The following is a 21284-nucleotide window of genomic DNA, read 5'->3' on the forward strand; positions in this document are numbered from 1 at the left end:
TATTGAGAGCAGTTTATTATCCTTTACATTTCTAGCTAAAAACTAAGTGCAGTAGAGAATTTCAACAGACAAGCTCAATTAGGTAAGTAAAGGGGTTAACGTATCAATTACAACAGACTGAAATGCAAAACATATTCAATATTCCATAATTTGAAAATCCTATTGTCTCAATTAGCTGTGTTAGTCCTGTCATGTTTTGCTGAGGATGGGACTTTTAAACTCTAAGAACACAAATTTAATTCTGTTAACTAAGAAAGAAACACAATTAAAAACAGATTGACTCACTCATCTTCTTAATGAAGAAAAGCACTTTACATTAAATCACTGAAGGGCTTACAGAGGAAGGAATTTGGAAGTGTGTGTGTGTGTGTGTGTGTGTGTGTGTGTGTGTGTGTGTGTGTGTGTGTGTGTGTGTGTGTGTGTGTGTGTGTGTGTGTGTGTGTGTGTAAGAAGTATTCCGATACTACGTTAAAACAAAAGTACTTACTCCACACTATGAAAATACTCTAAATAAAACCTGCATTCGTCGGAAAAAGGATGTAAAAATTGTAAACTAAATGATTTTGTGTATCAAAAGTAATAAGAGGCCCAACTTTTATACAGTAGGTCAGTGTTTGACTATCATACATGTTATTTTTGGAATAATATTACTACTGCTTTGACATTTTACGGCTGAGGTTGTTTAAGGTGTGCTAAACTCTTTTATATACAGTCATGGAAAAATTGTTAGACCAACCTTTTTTTTCATTTTCTTGTTCATTTTAATGCCTGGTTCAACTAAAGGTACATTTGTTTGGACAAATATAATGATAACAACAAAAATAGCTCACAAGAGTTTAATTTAAGAGCTTAGATTTTGTTGTTGTTTTCTTGGGTTTAATGAACAACAATGCATCATATTCTATGAGACCACTGTATGTTAGTGTATGTTATTAGTGTTGCTGTCCTGTGAGAACCATATATCTCTAAAAAGTGAACTTTTCTGGAGCTGTTGCAAAAATGCCTTTTTGTCTCAGGTTTTTTTAATTCTGATAATTGTTTATTTATAGCTTAAGAATGTTCTTAACCCTGAAGGAAACACTTAAGTTTAAGTAGATGGTTTTCTCTGGACAAAAAAGTTGTGAATAATTGTAATTTGAAAAGCTACTAAAGCTGTTGTACAAATTAAATGGAGAACACAGCACAAAATTCCCATCTGTGATGTAGAGTATAAAGTATTACATTTAACTACAATAGCTCCAGATTTGTACTTAAGTAGTACTTGAGTAAATTCACTAGTATACATTGGCAGCGTTCAGATGTGTGATTTGGCACATTTTTACTACCTCTATAGGAGTGTGAATTTTTTCACGATTGTGTGAAATTGTAGTCTCCCTGTATATCCATTATACTGTTAACTCTTACTTGTAAATATACATGTGTGCAGGTATATTCACTCAAATGCATGTAGGTGTGCACAAATTTGTGTGTGTGTGTGTGTGTGTGTGTGTGTGTGTGTGTGTGTGTGTGTGTGTGTGTAAATAATAGCGACAGACGGACTGACCCTCTTAGCACACTGAGCGCAGTGAAATACGAGCTGCTGGGATGCTAGCCTCTGGTTGAACCTCCAATGAGGCCCACCTCTGCCTCCACCACCACCAATTAGATCGCACCCATAATGCAACCTGAAAGATGCACTGAGCCTGGTAGCTTTATAAACATCCTCCCTGTCTGCGACTAGCGCTCGCAGCCTCGTCTTCTCCAGCTCAACTTTGTGTGTGGGTGTGTGTTTAAGTGTGTGCATCAGGGCGTGACTGTGTATGTGAGTTGGAGTGTTGAGAGTGATAGATTGTCCCTCCCAGGGATGCACTACCATCCTGACAATGAGTGTTATAGTCATTGCTCTCTCTCTTTCTTTCTCTCTCTCTCTCTCTCCTGACTACATTATCTTATCTGATTACTCTCTCAGCCGGGATGCTCAGACATACTGGAGACTGCAGTGTAATATAACATGCCTATATGACTTGTGGTTGCTACATGAGATATGCCACCACACACATCATACCACCGGTAACATCAGACCTGTCTGCTTGCCTCTGAGACCTGACAGCTTCATTGTTATTAACCATACACAAGAACCGAGGCACAGACAGCCGGGCATATCAATGCTGCAGCAAAACTCTGTAATTACGCCGTAAATCAAAGCAATCTCCGGCCAAGCTCCGACCAATTTATCTGCAGACGTAGATTTAATGTGCACAGGGAGGTTGTCTTGCCCCGTGACTTGTGTACACCTCAGAACAGAATAAGGAACTGGCTCCGGCGTGCAAAGCACACTGTACTGCAATGAATGATGCCTCCTCTTCATGCTTTCCCCATCTTTTCAGCTGAAAGATAGCTTTCCCAGCTTTGGATCATAAAGTGGCAGTGAAACTGTAGCCTGCCATCAGTATACAGCACTATTAAATAATCCACAGTGTTTTCAGTGGCCTGTGGGGACGACGCAGAGGATGGTATAAACATTAGAGTCGGGAACAGCCCTCCAGTAAGCCTTTTTATGCTATGTGAACAGGTGTGAACTCTGCCTCTCTGCTTTCAAACAATTGTTAGAAGTAATAAGAGACATCAAGCTTTGGATTCTGCTACAGGCTGCAACAACACATTCTCCTTGAAGTATATCCAAATGATGGTCTTCTTAATGCTGTATAATAACAGCTTGTGAATATCGTCCTATAAATTCTGTCTGAATTTTAAATAAACTTCAACAGCTTTGAGTCATGTTGTATGCATGTATGTAGCTGACACACTTGCACACTGCAAGGCGTAGCGCTTTATTGCATCAGACATGCTGCAAAGTAGGAGACTTAACTTTAAATGGGCCACCGTGTTGCACCGATCCATCATTCTCTGGGAAGTCTGACTAGTTTGAGGTCAGGGGAAAGGATCAGGCGTTTAGGGGGGCAGAAAATCGAGGTCAGAGGGAAAGAGGAGAGGGAGTGTGGGAGGATAGGAGTGAAAGTGATAGAAAGACACGTACCGAACACTCACATATACACACACAGCTTCGGTGGTCTTCATTGTAGATGCCGGGTACACCTTCTCCTGACTCTGTAGATCAGTGCAGGTGCCTGTCATTGACTGTTTTAAACCTCAGTGCTTTGGTGATAGTGAGATGAAGTAGTTTCAGGGTTTTGATACATCAGAGTTAACTGAAGATGAGTTTAAAGTGGGGTTTCTGACATCAGATTTTAATGAAGACTACTTTGCATTGGAATCAAGCACAAAATGTGCACACAAGATTTTGTGATATTAGTTTCCTAAGCCAACAGTTTTGGTCTGAGGTAGTACCTCCACCTGCCTGTCAGGTGGACTCACTGATCCCATCATCACTTCCCAATGTATCTTAAATGTATGCACCATTTATCGTATAAATATGGATTTTGCTATGTTTTTAATATAGTTAAACTGTCAAAATTTATGTTTGTTCAGTCAGGTATTGCACTTTTACTTTTACTTCACTATTTGAACTGTTTATCGGGGGATGTTACATTTAGCTTCCTATTTCGACCATTTACTTTTAGCTAACTAATAACCTAGTTTACCCATTTATCCCTTCTTTTGTCATTTAGGTATTACTTTTAGCTCACTATTTCAGCTATTTTACAATTTAAATTGTTCATCCATTACTTTTAGCTCAGTATTTTAACCATTAATCAAGTAAAATTACTTTTAGCTACCTGTTTAATTTTTTTATTTTTAGCTAACTAACTAGTCACCTATAGTTTAAACATTTATTCATTACTTTTAGCTATTTTTATTATTTATCTTTTACTTTTAGCTACCCTGTTTAACCATTTATCCATGCTTTTATCATTTAGCTATTCATTTTTAGCTAACTTTTTCAACTATTTTCCCATATCAGTTGTTCATCCATTACTTTAAGCTAAGTATTTTATCCATTTATCATGTAGTTACTATTAGCTACCTGTTTAACTGTTTACTTTGAACTAACGAACTAGTCACCTAGTTTAACCATTTATTCATTACTTTCAGCTATTTTTGTTATTTATCTTTTTCTTTTAGCTAACTTGTTCAACCATTTATCCACTACTTTAAGCTTTTTCAACTGTTCATCCATTACCTTAAGCTAATTTTTTCCAACCGGTTATCCACTACGTTAAGCTAAGCTAACTACTTTAACCCTTTCTCCATTTCTTTAATCTAATCATTTGAACTGTTTAGTCCATATTAGCTCGCCATTTCATTCACTTTAATTTCAAGCCAAGTATTTAAACTGTTTATCCATTACTTTTATAAAACTATTTTAACCCTTTCTCCATGATGTTAGGCAAATTATTTGAATGGTATTGTCAGTGTTTTTAGTAAACTACTAGAATATTAACATAGTTTTAACTAATTCAGCTGTGTTTAGTCATACCTTTAACTATTGATTTCTATCATTTATTTATTACTTTTCCCTGCTAAACTTCTGTGCTCGCTGTGTTGCTAACGAGTTTTCACACAATCTTACATAACTGCAACATAGTGTTCAGGTGTTATGTTTGACTTAATGTTAATATGTGAATTTAATCTTTAAATCAAATCATAATACATACAATTCATAATTCATGAAATCATGATGCAATTTTAATTTTTAATTTTTAATTGAGCTACTCTACAGTTTTTCCACATACCCCTGGTGGAAGCAGGGGAACCCAGGATACAACATTAGCTAGTGACGTTACTGAAATACGTCTAAAGCCTGAAACAGAACATTTTCTTTTGTAGAACATAGATAATTTCCAATCTTTTTAACCATCTGATCTCACCTCTCTCAATCTCTACTTCTCTCTGCCTCTATCTCCCAAAGCATGCAGTAAATCTATTATCTACATTTGGCTGCTTCTCCCTGCTGATACTTTCATGAGCTGTAAATAAGGAAAGATGAGACAGCGTGCAGACAGAGAGAGGTTTTTAGAAACAACTAGAGATTAAAGAAAAGCATGTGAAGAGACAGAGGGACAGACAAGAGAGTGTTTTTTGGCAAAATAGCACGGTGTCAGATTCTCTTGGAGAGCAGTGTGGGTGTCTCTGAGCTGACATGGCTGTAACAGAGAAATCCAATGGACCAGTGACTTTTCAAATTAAAATGTTTCACTGTGCATATTAATCACACCAAGATAGAGGACGATTACACCCTGAGGGTGTTTCGGTTACTTGCTATTGGCGAGTCTCTATAAACTACCTCAGTGTGGGAGTGTTGATCTAGAATTGGTTTTGCTTACATATTAAAATCAGTTTGATGGTCAGTGGTCTTACACTGTTTATTACTCCTTTATGTTATTCTGTTTTCCATCTCCATTACTTCAGAATGGGATTGTTGTCAGAGGCATTTCCTCCCCCGTTATGAATGAATGTGTGTGTGTGTGTGTGTGTGTGTGTGTGTGTGTGTGCATCTGTAAGATAGGCCTAACCTTGTAATAGTACACTTCTCTCAGGGTAACCCAGAGGTCAGTCTCTGTCATGTGTTTTTGAGATTTACCAGTTACATTTGCTTTAAACCTATTTGTGAAAGATGACTCAATTGCTTTTGAACCAATACCTTTCTTTATAATGCTGGGCCACTGTGATAAAATACAACACATAGTTTAATTTTCTCTCCAAGTAAACTTTAAAGCTGTTTTTAAAACTATCAGAACTGTTGCCACGCTGTAGGTGTTGAATACAAACAAAATTCTAGACCAAACAGAAGTTACTTCCTTGCTAAACAGCAAAACTAAGAATGTAGTAATTACAGTACAAATGCCTCTGAGATACTGGAATTTGGAAAAGAAAACCCAGCTCTCTTACCTAAATATTTCACTCCCGTAAGTGCTTCCTATATGTGCAAATGGGGTACGATACGCTGAAAAAATGCATAGTACATGCAAATATATAAGATTCATGTCCTCGGGCAAGATCTACACTATTTTAAATTAGCTGACTCCTCCACAGATCCCCTGAAAACATTTCAGAAAATGATTTTTTAAAGACAACAACAAGTCATTAAAATGAAAGATCATTTTAAATTCACTGTTTATTCTTCTCCATTGCTTTGCTTTGAGAGCACTTTAAATTAGGTGGAGAAGTGAATACCTTCAGGGGCACTACTGTGTGTGTGTGTGTGTGTGTGTGTGTGTGTGTGTGTGTGTGTGTGTGTGTGTGTCTGTGTGTGATTGTGTGTGTGTGTGATTGTGTGTGTGTGTGTGTGTGTGTGTGTGTGTGTGTTACGACTGTCTGTCCCTCTCTCAAATTAGCGTTAATGATGCATCAGTCAAAACTCCTACACAACTTGACAGCATCGTGAATTTTTAATAAGTGTATACTGTTGTCACCATATATATTCCATTAATACTAATGACTGTACAGCATATAAGCAATATAGGATTAATATGAAATTAAGTGCATGCACAAACTTAAAGGAATACTGTGCTTCACCTGCTGAATGCCCATTTGTATATCAGTTACTTATCCTGTGATAGCTTGAATTCCTGGAAACTTCTTTGATTTTGTCTGTTTTCAGATTCTTTGTTCGATGTGGAAGCATGCAAAGTTTTCTACATGAATTCAAGGTAACATGAGGTGAGTATTTGACATACAAATGTTCATTTTAAGGGTCAAGTTTTCCTTTAAAATTGAAAAATCTTTCAGGAGAAAAGGCTTTTATAGTTTCTGTAGTATAATGTGTTTTTGTGGGATTTTGTGTGCTTTTTTAGGTTTTTTAGGTTCCTTGTTCATTTTAATGCCCGATACAACTAAATGTCTAGATATCAGCTCGTACATTAAACTCTTATGAGCTATTTTTGTTGTTATCATTATATTTGTCCAAACAAATGTACCTTTAATTGTACCAGGCATTAAAATGAACAAGAAATTGGAGAAAACAAGTATGGTCTAATATTTTTTTCCATGACTGTATGTGCTTAAGCTCGAATGTTCCTTTTTGGCAGTAAGCGACAGTTGTTTCCACCATACAGTATTTCTAACGAGACAACTTTTTGCAGTAACAAAACCTACCTCAGTGTGATAAAAACAGTCTACCCTAACTCAAACATGATAGTGCATCCAATAGGCAGGATTAATCATCTCCCTGCTTCAGTACAGAGCTATAGCGAGCTGCTCCATCTTGGCCCGGAGGAGACATCAAACGTACTCTCCCTGCCCGCCTGCCTACTGTTTCCCCTGGAGAGACAGAGATGGGTTAGAGAGTGGAGACTGGCCTCTGGTAGTGCAACTCTCTGTGGAGTCCATATTGATTACACCTGCCACTGGCGGCTAGCTGGAGCTGTGTACTCTGACAGCTGGCAGCACAGGGCGAGATGGATAACTGCTCCAGCCAGGCTGTAGCCAGCTACATCATCACTTGGCTTTGTAGAGGGTGTTTGGAAGGCAAGGTGTTTTTTTCTTTTCTTTTTTTTGTCACTAGTGCAGTTTCAGTTTACCTTTTTATAAAGAGGTTTACCAGTGTGGAAGTGTTCTCAAGTCTTTTTCTCAAAGTGAGACTTCTGTCGCAACAGTTATCTTGTATGTTTCAATGGCTGCAAATCTAGATGTCCCAAACACTGAAAGGGCAGATAGTGGCACATTAAAATAATACTAAGTGCCAAAGTGAAACCAAGTGGAAATGCCTTAAACCTGCCGTCTTGCTAATGGCCAGCAGGGGGCGACTCCACTGGTTGCAAAACGAAGTCAATGAGGAAATGTCCCTAATTCTGACTTGATTTATTACCTCAGTTGGTTTCAATAATGAGTTTAAGTCTTCGTCAGTACAGCCTGAAGTTTTTTGTATTTTTGTTCCCATTTAGAACAAAATAAACATTAAAAAGCTTTAATGTGACTAACAGGTTACTACCATAACACTCTGTGTACATGTAAAGGTACAAGGTAAAAGTACTAATTCTACACTGTGAAATTACTCCACTACAAGTAAAAGTCCTGCATTCAAAACTAACTTACGTAAAAATACAAAAGTAACAGCATCAAAATGTACTTAAAGTATCAAAAGTAAAAGTACTCATTATGCATAATATAATATAAACACGCTAAATATAATATTTCATATTTGTATTGATGCTTTTATGTACGCAATGTTTTAATTTTGTAAAGTTATACGATTTAATTCACTTTAAATTGATCATATATTTTATGTTAAATCTCGACCTGTAAAGTAACTACAGCTGGCAGCTAAATGTAGTGGAGTAAAAAGTATAATCTTTGCCTAAAAATGTAGTGAAGTAGAAGTATAAAGTTACATAAAATGGGGGAAAAAAACTCAAGTTAAGTACAAGTACCTCAAAATTGTACTTAAGTACAGTACTTGAGTAAACCACTGGTTTTCAGATCATGAAAGTTCATTATAACAGCCTAAAAATGCCACTATAAGGAGTTGGCTGTTCATTTTGAATGACATTGTCAGGCTACCGTTAGCTGATGATTTAGCATCCTTCTCCCAAGTTCAACTATTTCACCCAAATATTGTTACTTCTGATTCTGGGGAAAAAAAAGCAGACAGCCAAAATGTCAAAGTTGAGACTCCAAAATCATATTCCACAAACAAATGGGTGATGTCACTGGCAATACCCACTTCTCTTATACCGGTTGTGAATAATATCCTTTCTCCATATCGTATTCTACACATGGCCGGCCACAGGCTTGAAGTTTTCTTATCAGAAATGGACAGCATCGGTAGTGCTTCAAAGTATGAGACTTGTGGAAACATTTCTCCTCTTATATCAGCCCCCGAGGACTGCTTCGCTAAACTCTGTTTAGAAAGCAAGAGGAGTGACTTGTGGGAAGAGTTGGTTTGGTAAAGCCAGTGTGAATCCTTCTCCCCTGTCAGATCACGGTCCCTCCTGTAGGCTGTCGGGTATATGGTGTTGATTATGGAGATGAGCGGCTATAAACTCAATATTTTCCGAGGTGCAGTGAGAAGACTGTAAAGTAGGCAAATGCCTCGTCTCTCTCACAGGAGAGCCATAGAGTGAGCAAGCTAAATGGGTGTAGAGGGATTCAGATGGCTTAGTCAGGATAAGGAATTGGGATCTAGCGGTATGTTTCTCTCATTTGTGTCTCTCTGCCTCTCTTCTCTCTCCCTCTCTATCACTATCTGTTTTCACACCCCAAAGGCCTTATTTACAATCCTTTACTTCTCACACAGCACTCCTTGACAACGACAGTGGGTAACAGAAACTGAAATGTAAGCCTCACCAAATCCCTGGTCATCTGGTTTTAGAGAATGCACGCATGAATTTGCAATACGCACTCAACTTAAGCAAGCATTTGGTACACTGAGTTTACAGCAATGTAATTAAAAAGTAATTTGATATATGACAGTATGTGGTGCACTTTTTACAGAGTTGTCCCACTGAAGTTGAGCAAACATTTGCTCTGCTTAATGATTCATATTCCTCAGTTTTACTCTCACTTTCTTTGTCAGTCTGTGCATTGTAATTTCTTCTTTCCCTGCAAGCGCAGCTTCCCCCAACTGCTCTGCATCTGTCTTTAGTAGTGTTCATCAAAGACCAGTGGCTCCCCTGACACCGTTACAAGAATCCAGGATCAAGTTGCTCTACTTTTATTTATGTGTAGTGCTGTGTGTTTAAATATCTTCTCGCGATCTGAGAGCTTAGTCTGTTTTGACCCAGCCATTATTTCTGTGGTAGGGACCACAAAAAAACAGACCTCTGCGTCTCATGAGAGATTAAATCAAACAGTCCAGAGATGGAGAGAGAGAGTCAGTCAGTTAAGGTATTTTGAGAGTCAGTCAGCCACTTGCCTGTCAAACAAGCAGCTTCTCAGCTGTCTACTGATGCCAGATGAAGTAGGAGACATGCCTAAGCATTAATGGAACTGAAACAAAAATAAACCATTTTCAAGTATAAAAAGAGATGCACATAGCCTACACAGCTGCATAGAACTTGGCAGTGTTGCCTTTGATTTATTCCTCTGGGGGGAGAAGGACGGTATTTGTGTGTTTGGAGGAGGAGAAAAAAAAAACATGGCACACAAGGAACATTCCAAGTTCGCCACAGGAAATCAATTTATTTGAGAGGGCAGCCAGGCTAAAAATAGGGAAGCCCCAAACAATAGAGTTGGAATTAATTGCCCAGATTTTGTGAGAAGGCAAGAAGACTCCAGAGAGCCAAAGTTTGTTCTCAGTCTTGTTTTCATATGTGTGTTATGGAAATATTAGTCTGGTCTAGCTGTCATGTTGTTTTGTTTTTGGCATATTTCTGTGTGTTTGCAGCTGTCAAAACAGAACTGAATTCTCAATCATTTTCTTCCCTGATATGACGACTTACCACTTGTCAACACAACTGCCAGCTGCCTTATTTGACAGGATATGATGATTTATCACAAGTTCTCCACAGTAAATAGACAATAACTGTTTTGTCACACTCCACCGAGTTCTAACTGGGTTTTCGGGGAGTGTGTGAGGGAGTGCTGTAGGGGCCTTATGGGGGCTGATGTGCCGTTTTTAATGAGATCTCACAGCAGTGTTTAAATATTTAACCGTTCCTGGTGAAGCCTCCCCAACAGCCGCCAGGCAAAACTGGTGAGGTTTCATGCAATCATCACAAACTATACAGCACCTATCCCCTGAAAACATCAGAAAATAAGCACAACCTGAATATATAATGGCATCCTGAATACACAGCCTGCTGCGCCTAATACCAGCACCTATCGACAGGGATGCTGTCTTTGCCCCCGTAAATAAGTATTCACACACCATGACAAAGGGTGAGCATGATGATGAAAAGCTGTTGAATTATACATCTGCTTTTTGATGGGATATTTTCAAAACTTTTCTTTTTTTTGTACTCCAAACAAAGTAATTCCCGCATCTCCTCTGCCTCGCTTTTGCCTTTTCCACCTCATTTTGAGATCTTTTTTTTATTTTTTTTTACAAACATTTCAGCTCCTATCAGTTCAACTCCTACAATCCTCCGTGTTTTTACATCCCACCACCCGTCATTCTCACAGAGTGGGGCTGGGGTGTCTGCTACCACCTGCTGTGTTCAGAGGGAGGCGGTGGTGCTGTGTATGCATGTGATGTGTTTATGTGTGTGTGTGTGTGTGTGAGGAGGATGGATAGAAAGTGTGGGTCAAGAAAAGGCTGAAAATTTGTTATTGTGATATACTTTCAACATACTCTACTCAATTGCTCAATCTCAATGATATAACATGATTATTTTCTCAATCTTTATAATATGAGGTTCCTTTAATTTTTAATCTTGGGTTTTAAATGCCCTCCTTAACATATTTTGTTATTGTAATCAGATTTTTCTAATCCAATTTGGTGTAATGCCTTTACACACCAACCTTGTCACTTGTTTAGGATGTTAAGGAGATTGGTGAATATTTAGGAAAGACCTTGGATGGTTTGTGAAGCTGCTCTGGGAATGCTACACACTGTATTCGTGTGTGAGGATAGTGTTTGGGAAATACGCCGTACCTGCCAGCTGGAGGAATCTGGAGGGACTTGAGCCCACAGATGACAGCATCCGCAGCATCTCCCTCCACTCTCCCCCCGCCCCCCCCTCCATCCACCATTCTCTCCTCCTTCCCCAGTCATCCCCTCGGCTCCTCTTCCCTCTTTTATCCCCCCCTCTCGCTCTCCATCCCCCAACGCAGACAGCCCATCCCTGCCTGTCTCGCTAACTCAGCTCTCCCAAAATCCACCATCATATCCAGTCACAGCTCTGAGGGCCCCGCTGATTGAAAGCAGCATTATTAGCCTCTGCTAACCTGCTCATTCACTGTGTAAAATGTTGTTTATTTGACAAGGGATGTATATAGACATTGCTGTAGGGTCTTTAGACTTTGGCAGACACTTGGTGCCAAATCATATGCATGACTCCTCTTGCCATGCCGCTTCATGTGGCTGCCAAGTGGGGCCCACTAGGGTCTTTGCCAGGGGACCCAGACTACTATTCACCCACCCCCAACCCGACCACACTCCTTACGCACACACACACACACACACACACATACATAAAAACACCTTGTGCTTCCCCCGATGCCCTCTCTCCTCCCCCAACCTGTACCAGCCCTATGCCCTCCCATTCCCCTCCCACCCTTACCCCCCCAGTCTCCATACCACACTCATTATTAATGATCTGAGGGACAGCTTTCATTTGATCTATTACTTAGGATGGGACGGCGGCTGCTGTGCTGCTGCATCCCTGCTGGATCTTTAATTATTTCATGGAGGGCTTTCCTCCTCTCTGCTGCTCCTTCTCTGTTGTGCAGATGAAATATTGAAGTTGAGGAGTGTAGTGCAAAGTGGCCCCATACAGGGTGAGGTGTGTGTGTGTGTAGTGTACTGTATATATGTGTGTGTCAGGCTGCTGGAGGATCTTAGTTTTTCCATAAAATGTGGTTTGGACTTTTATCTTGCAACTTCAGTAGTGAGGTCACAGATTGGAAGCAGATTGCATTACTTATTAACTTTTTTTCCTCAAACCACAAAACACAAATACTCACCGTGCGAGTTGCCGCGACTGTATATTGTGTGTGCTGTTATTGTTAAGACCTCTGAGTGTATCCTGGCTATCTGACAAAAACAACTTAATGTTTCAACATGGAAAAGCCCTATTAACAAATGTAAAGAGAATTATTTCAGTGCATGTGTAATGTACTGTGATTATGGGCCATTAATGTCATATTACAGTGGTGTTGAGGGGCAGTAATGGCATGATATCACCACTCACTTTTTGTTGCCAAGAATAACAAAGCATAACATCTGACATGGAAATATGGCTGACACCACAGGCACACACCACACAGCTTTACATTCAGGTATGATGTATAGCGCGAGGCCTAATTGCTTTGCTCTCCTACTTCATAAATTTTGGACTCTCTTGAGACAGAGGCTACTGTGTTAATGGCAATCAAAATTCCACACAGCTCATGTGCTACATTCATTTTGTGTCATCCACAGCGTCACCATGCAGCCGAGGGCCTACGGATTCAATAAACCTTTCTGAGATACTTACCTCATGTTGGAATCCATACTCCATAAACATAATGACACCTTATTTTAGTTTATGTGATTACATGTGATGGTATGATTTGCATCCACAGCACCTCTCCACTCAGTAAAACATTGGATTGCCGTAATTGGTAGTAGGAGTAATCCATGCGCTTATGTGGGGGAGCACAGGAATGACATTGATATACAGCGCTCCATTAATTGCCATATGAATAGGGTCTGCAGTGGTTGGCGCTCTGCTGATGCATCACAGTAAAAGAGATGGGTCACTCTGTCTTCTCCAGCCCGAAGCTTTGCCAAGCTCATAATTACTAAAACCTCCAATTAATCTTCCCATCACATAGGCCAAATATACACTTCCTCCATATATATTTATATTTATATGAGTTACAGTATATGATCTGAGTAAATGTGCAGCTTGTCCATGTGTGTGTGTTTACCCAAGTAGCTGTCCATATGTGTGCACACTTGCGAGCCCGAGCCCATGAGAACATCAAGTACAAACAGCACTGTATGTTCTCAGTGTACTCTATAGCTCCACAGTGAGACACACAGGTTATCAATACAAGTGGCATCAGTTGTGTCAATATCACACAGTTGAACTAAAGGGGATTGCCAGCTGCTAAAAAGGCTCTTATTTTGAAAACATTGTGTCACAGAAAGTTCACATGGACTTATATAAACATATAGAGTTTGTATAACTTCTCTGGGAGGCTTATGTAAGACAAAAAACACACAAAACAGATGTTTACTGTCATTTTATTTTAATTTGAAACAACTTTTTTATATAAATTAAAAGTATTTCACCTGACTTTAAATTAGATCCTGTTTCAATGTTTTAATTCTTGCAGCTCTTTTATATATTTTTATATGTTGCTGTTGGTGTGCACAGATGAAACCTATCTGACTGGTGCTTATATAAATGTTTCTATCCATATTCTCTGTGTCGGTACAAATACAAGTGGTAGTCAATAAGTGCAGCTACACTGTGTCTGAAGGCTACCCTGTGTCTGATTTCTGAGAGGTCACAACAGCAGTTAAGTGCACACTTCTTCCTGACAATACTTGTGTGTGTGTGTCAGAATCTGTGCATGCATGTGTGTGTGTCTACGTGTCTGCATGAATATGTATTTCTGATTGTAGCATGCAGTTCTGGCCCCTGGCCATTCAACCTTTACTCATTCTGAAAAGAATCTCTTCTCCACACTCCAATCTAACCATCATTCCTCCTACTAACTAGGTGCATTCACAACACCTTACTGGCACCCAGTGGTGGCGGGAGGTACTGCATCCACTTGATGCTTGGCCGACAGCAGGGGAGATGGGAAACTGTTTACAAGTGGCATTTGCCCCTAATTAAAAGCAGCACTTGTTGGAGCACTTGGTCTGCAGAAGGACTTGCATCCACGGTGACGCATGCTGGTCCAATGATCCTCTGGTAAGCCTTCTCCACTCTGCAGACACACAAACACATCGGTCAACAAGTGAAGACAATAAGCATATAAACAGCAAATGGCACTTTATATCACTCTGAATAATCAGTTTTCAGGACAATTTTGAGTAATTTGACTGCACTGTTTCGGTGAATAGCAAAGAGAGTAGGGTTGTCACGATACTAAAATTTTCAACTCGATACCGATACTCAAGAAAATATTTGATACTCGATACCATTTTCGATACCACAAGGACAAAAACAAAGACCCCAAAATTTAACAGAAATATTTTTATCAACAAGAAAAATGCAACATGTAAAAATTAACAGAACCACAGGTTAAATATTTATAATGAAAAAAAGTTGTGCAAAAAGAAACTGCAACTATGATAACAAGCTTCAGATACTCGATACTTTTTGAAAATGAGTATTGTATCCGGATACAACGTTTTAGTATCGATACTTTTTTGAGTATCGATACTTTTGACAACCCTAAAAGAGAGTGATTAAATGCACAACATGTGGGAAATTTAGTATGAGAAACAACACAGATGGCTCAGAGCGCAGCCATTTCCTGAGACAAATGAAGAATAGACCCTGTGATAGTGATTGACCAAGTCTGCGGAATCTCTCACTCTCTCAGCGGCAGACAGTCAGCTCCCTCCTCTTTCTAATTCTGCAGCTCCAACATCTGGCTGTCCCGTGTGGAAAGGCCATTATGTCAGGATAGAGGATGAATGAAAGTAGCCATCGACCTGTCTGCGTAGCGACTATCTGGGCAGCCAGTGCCTTGCGAGTTTTGACCAGCTTAATGGAGCACAACAGCTCAGCAACTAATCACCTGTTCTTTCTCATCAGCTGCTTCCCCCACGGGACAGTAATTGATTGTTAAGTGTTTGATGGATCAGACTAAGACGGAGCTGACCTGACTCAGTGGAACGTGCAGTACAGTTTGTAGCCCATCTGTGGTTTCATGTTTTCACACTCGCAGAGAACTTTTTTTCATCACAGACTGGGGAACATTTGTCCACACATGTCACATTTCTAAGTGTGTCTACTGTGTTTTTTATTTCAGTCTTTCTGTCATTGTAACGTACAGCAGTGCTGTCCAGCTGGACCAGATTAATGGAGAGTGGATATAATGCAAATAAACTTACATGCCTTTCTTAGTTTGCCCATTAAGCATTTTAATAATATTTTTAAAAATCAGTTTATGTGGTTTAGGGATTTCCAATCTTTAAACTTGATGTTTTTTTAGAACAGGTCGAAATTTTTGGTTCAATATTTTTTTCCAGTGCAATTTAACTTGTTTTCACTAGAAATCTTCTAATGAGGCAGATAACCCTGGTGGTACGATCGTTACTGTTTTATGGATCCCTTGAAACAAGTTTATTTGCACTTGAAACAATTTCTCCTTTTCAGATTCTTTCACTTGCTTTTGGAAAGGAAATCTAGCTACATTGTTGCTCATAAAGTTGGAATAAAATATTTTTTTACCTCTTTCCATGAAATGATTGTGACAATGTGATTTATTCTTGACAGATAGAGTGTATATCTTCTTAAAACGTTTTTTTTATTAATAAATCTCTTCAAAACGTATCACAATGAAAATGAAACGAAAATTAACAGAGGAATGTGCCTGAAAGCAAAATGATTCCTACTTTATGGGCAACAGTGTATTTTTGCTGAAATGATAAAGTTGGTTAATCAAATATTGGATTGCCAGAAAATGAATAAGAAAACAGTTTTGATAATAAGACATAAAGCAAAACCTGATTTGGACGAAAGCAAAACTGTCACAATATTAGTTTTTCACTGTGTGATTCCTGTGGCCAAAATAATCCACAATAACGGTATTATCACGATATCTAAAGAAATTTTAAAAATATATTTTATAATTATGCTGTCAAATCAGTCAAACTCATTATGATTTTATTTATTGCGTGTTTTATCTCTTTTCTGGCAAATTAATTTCCCTCAAATAACGATTGTAGTGAGTTGGAGATAGAGTCTCTAATCATAACTACACAACAAAGTGAAAATGGAAATATAATTAATACAAGAGATGCTGGATTATTTACACAATATCATCATATATGTATTATAAGCATGATATAAACATGACATTTATTTTAGTATCACAGTTATTGTCAATACCAGTACTATTTTGGACATTTGGGTGTAAATCTGAAGCCATTTAAAGACATGCACCAAACAATGAATTAAAAGATCAAATAAGAAATCAGCGATTAACCGATAATGAAAATAATTAAAAATACTCACTGTTTTAACCAATTGAAGCCTGGAAAGCGAACACGTCGTATTGTAGTATTTGTATAAGCTCTCAAATACTTTTTGAATTTCATTTTTATTTGCTACATAGGCTGAAAAATCTATTATTTAGTAGAAGCATTGACACTTCTGTTGAATTTTCAGAAAAACTTCAGGTTTTAGGGGCTTATTTTAAAATTGCCCAGAGGTTTTACAGGCGTTTCAGGCCTCAATGGGTTAAACGCTTGATCATCAACCCAAACACATGTGTATCCTCCATCTATATTCCGTGCATGTGATGCAGATATCTTACTTGAGTCTGAAAAGCTGGTTGTGGTCCAGCTCTTGCTCCTCTTCAGTCGTTCCTAGACCTCGACCCCTCAGCCTCCTCTTCCTCTCCTCGGGGTCCACGGTGAGCTGGACCACCAGGCTGGGCTGCAGCAGGTCGCTGGGCCAGCGGTAAACCTCTGAACCCTCTGCTGGAAGGTTGCACACTGGACCGCTGACTGCTGTGGCGATGGCGTACGCTGCTGTGCTGTGCCAGAACCTGGGGACAGATAGTGGATGGTGGATTGAAAGGTGAATGATGGATGGATGGATTATCAGGGAACTCACAGGTGCAGCAGGAAATGTTAAACCCTGAATTGTAGGTCTAAATCTCTGCGGAATGTATCTATTGTCCCCTCTATCACAAAACAGGTCAGAGAGAGGCAAACGTCACAACACCTGCGACACCTCAGCTGTCTCTACCTGTCAACGATGACAGCTGTCTTCCTGCCTTCCTGCCCTATTTGTTCTGCTGTGATGTAGTTCCCCAGAGCGTAGAAGGCTCTGCGGATGAGGGGCGGCTCCCGATCAAATCGGGCCCTCATGGGGGACAGGCACTGGGGAGGGGACCGCAGAAGAGAGGCCCCTAGAGTCTCCCTCAGAGACTCAGTCAGAGTGGTCTTACCTGTGATGGGGAGAGGGAGGAAGTTAAGAATCACCTCACATGCAAAGAAAAAACTCAAACCTGGGAAAGTTTTCAGAGACCAAAAGGTAGAATTCATCAGTATTTTCTTTTTGATATGCAATAAGCATGGGCCGATCATAAGACCAATGATCCACCTCTCCTTTATAGGAGCAAGACACACACACTTTATAGCTTTTTAAAAATGTGTTGCTCTTTTGTGTCTCTTTGTAAAAATGTTTTATCTCTTTGTAGTTTTGTGTCTCTTTTTCTGGTAATTGTGTGTCTAATTGTAGATGTTTTTTTGTCCTTGTTGTCTGTTGTGATTTTGTATTTTTATGTCTCTTTTTGGTAATTTTATGTCTCTTTCTAATTGTTTAGTATCACTATAATTATTTGGGGCTCTGTCTCTGGTTGTCTGTGCCCTCTTTTGTAGTCATTATGTTTCTATTTGTTTTGTGTCTCCTTGTTGTCGTTTTGTGTCTTTTTGGAGTTGTTGTATTTCACTTTGTAGTTTTTTTTTTTTTTACCTCTAAGTAGTTGTTTTGTAACACTTTGTAATCATTTTTTGTAATATTTTTTGTCTGTTGTGTGTCTTTTTAGTTGTTTTGTGTCTCTGTCGTCATTTTCTGTGTCTATGCATCGCTGTGAGGTCATTCTGTGTCTATGTAGTAATTTTGCATCTGTCTGTAGTTTCTTTTTTTTCTTTTTCTTTTTTTATTAAAGTATTTATTTAATTTTTCAATTTTTCAACATATAATACAAACACTTACAAACAACCGAGACGGACACCAAAAACAGACAGGAAAAAAATAAAAAAAATAAATGAATTAAATAAAATTAAATTAAATTAAATTGTCTGTAGTTTCTTTGTGTCTTACTTGTTTTACCTCTTTTCATAGTCGCTGTGAGTCTGTGTCTCTTTGCAGCTTTTCTGCATCTCTTTGTAGTCATCATATATGTATATATGTATATATATATGGTCATTTTGAGTCTCTTCCTGCTTGTTGTGTGTCTCTCAGAGTAAAATCTTGTAGGTGAAGGCCAGGTGGGCCCTGTACACTTTAGGCCCTTGCCTCTGTGCCTGTTGGGTCCGTTCAGTAATCCATTTATGGTAATAAGGGACTGAAGGGACTCTTGAAAAGTTCCCATCCTACCTACATGGTTGAGCTTTCATGAGGTTTGCAAAGCGTATTAGATGAGCGAGCTCTTCAATAAACCATTTTCACAGTGATGTAACTTTCCTGAGGTCATGATACATGATATTCCATTAGGCCAAGCTCGCTGGCAGATAATGGCTTTAGCAGGGAACAACTGGCCATCACTTTAGCCAGACATCTATACATCAAACTGATATACTCATATTTATTTATGAGGTAATGGCATTAACCTGTGGCATCCAGGCCCTCGATGACAATAACAGGGAAGTCTGGTTTACTTCTGGCCTCCGCTCTGCTGGGCAGCAGCTCCAGCACAGACGTCGCCTCTGGGATGATGTCACCGCACTGCAGAACAGACAGAATCAGTTTGCTGCTGTGAGAGGAGGCAGGAGGGAGTCATAGACTGCGGTGCGCATGAACACACACTGCTGTGGGCCACCTGGCACTGACAGATAAATGGAAGCATTAAGGCACAAGCTGCTATACCTTCCCCTACCACAAGAGGGTGCACATCTGCCATATATTACACATGAAGCAATATATCCACACTAGTTGTTAAGGTCAGTGGTTCTCAATGGGGGTATGTGAGATTTTTACATAGATCTTTACTATGATGCCAAAAGAGGACACTTTATGTTGGTAATTATTTTTATGTGCACAAATCTTTATTTATAATTAAGTTATTTATTTATTTATTTTTTTTTATTTCTAAATAGTTCAAGAGAGACCACTACAAATGACTAAATGAGCAGTGTTCTGCACATTTATGGAGTTTTAAATGGTTCATTTTATAGTTTTAAATGGTTATATGGTCACTGTTTGTACTACATTAGTTTGAAACACTATATTTTAGTGATAAAGCAATAAGTTTAGTCATGGATTACTAACATTTAAAATGTTTGAAATAGGTTTTTTTTCAAATGTTTGAATTTTGTATGTTTATCAGTTTCAAAGTTTAATAAATCAGACACTGATGGCACAGCGCTCTGTTTTTAAGACTTTTTTTTTCAACCTAAAATGCTTTGCTTACTAGGGGGTACTAGGCTGAAAAATTATTTCACAGGGGGTACATCACTGAAAAAAGGTTGAGAACCACTGGTTTAGGTTATTGTAATACAAGTGTGTGCATAACATAATGAGACTTAAATAACCTTTTTTAGAACGTCATAGGCCTCCTCAAAGCTGTAGAAAACATCAGAGTTGATGATGTTGAGAGTAGATGGGTGATATTCTGGAGCTTCTGAAGGCACCACATAGAAATCCTTTGACTTCTCCATCGTCTGACTGTCTGCTGGAGACCACAGGTGCTGAGTCCACAGATGACCATGCTCACCTCTCAGGTATGAACACACAAGCACCGGATCGCGCTGCGTTAAATCTTTCAAAAGTCGCTCTGTTGGGGAAGAACTCTCAGAATTATCTTTTAAAAAGTACCCCTTTAGGAGAGAGTCCCTGACATTTGGCAGGAATGAGCACATGGGAGACAAATGGCACTCTGGAGGCAAATCTCTCAGCAATTTCTCTTTCAAATCGCCGTAAAACTTGGCACGTCTGATTGTGTCGCTGCTGCAGACGAGGAGGGAGTAGCACCGTGTATCGGGTTGTGTTTCTCTGAACACATTGGGCACTTCTTCTCCCCGGTGCGCCTCCTGAGTCGAAAAGTAGAAAGGTGCTCCATTCAGCTCCACTGAAAACACGCGAGAGGACCGCTGAGGGAGAAGAGACATCATGCGTCGTGCCATCTGCTCCACCACCCTATTGACCAGTTTCCTCTGGTTTAATGAAGCTGGCTGAGGCGTTACATAAGCTGGCTGCTGTTGCTGCAGGGAAAACGAAAGTTACTGGAGAAACGAAACTTAACCCCTTTATCGGACACAGAGTGATGATTCAGGGAAATGCTCAGAAATGGCTCTAAGTTATGTTTAGAGAGAAGAGAAGTCAGCAAACTGGTTTGGTCACAGCAGGGTGATATATCGCTGACATTATCTTGGCAGGTGCTCACTTCCTCAGGTGGGGCAGGGTGTGGTTTATTATAAATGTAGACAGAATAGATTCGGGTAAATGACTTATTATTAAGGAGGCAGAGATGAAGAAAAACAGAATTCCTCTGCATAGCTCTGAGACCTGCAGTGATCTTTTACTGAGTTTGGCAGTAATTAAAATCAACAAAAAGCACAACTTGCAATTTAAAAAAAATATTTAAACTGTACCTGCCTCTCTTGCAACCGTATATTTACATAAATGTATATTTGTCTTTGTATATTTGCACATTTATTTATTTTTAATTCTATTTCTCTTACAGGGGTTCCCCAGGGCTCAGTGCTGGGCCCCTGCTATTCGCTATCTACACCACCTATCTGGGTCAGGTTATCCGCTCACATGGCTTTTCCTATCACTGATATGCAGATGACACTCAGCTCTATGTGTCATTTCCTCCTGACTACCCATCAGTCTCTGCAC

General features: G+C 39.3%; 1 protein-coding gene across 1 annotated transcript; it reads right to left on the minus strand.

Moving 5' to 3' along the window:
* Positions 1-13740: 13740 nt before the first annotated feature.
* Positions 13741-20587, minus strand: cmpk2 (cytidine monophosphate (UMP-CMP) kinase 2, mitochondrial). Its single transcript, XM_059352555.1, has 5 exons — positions 19976-20587; positions 19055-19169; positions 17466-17667; positions 17029-17262; positions 13741-14466 (listed from the first exon to the last, which is right to left on the minus strand). The coding sequence occupies exons 1-5, from the start codon at positions 20564-20566 to the stop codon at positions 14346-14348; spliced, it is 1263 nt and encodes a 420-aa protein (XP_059208538.1). The 5' UTR covers positions 20567-20587; the 3' UTR covers positions 13741-14345.
* Positions 20588-21284: the final 697 nt, after the last annotated feature.

The sequence above is a fragment of the Centropristis striata genome, chromosome 16 (genome assembly GCF_030273125.1).
Source record: "Centropristis striata isolate RG_2023a ecotype Rhode Island chromosome 16, C.striata_1.0, whole genome shotgun sequence".
Classification (NCBI taxonomy): Eukaryota; Metazoa; Chordata; class Actinopteri; order Perciformes; family Serranidae; genus Centropristis; species Centropristis striata.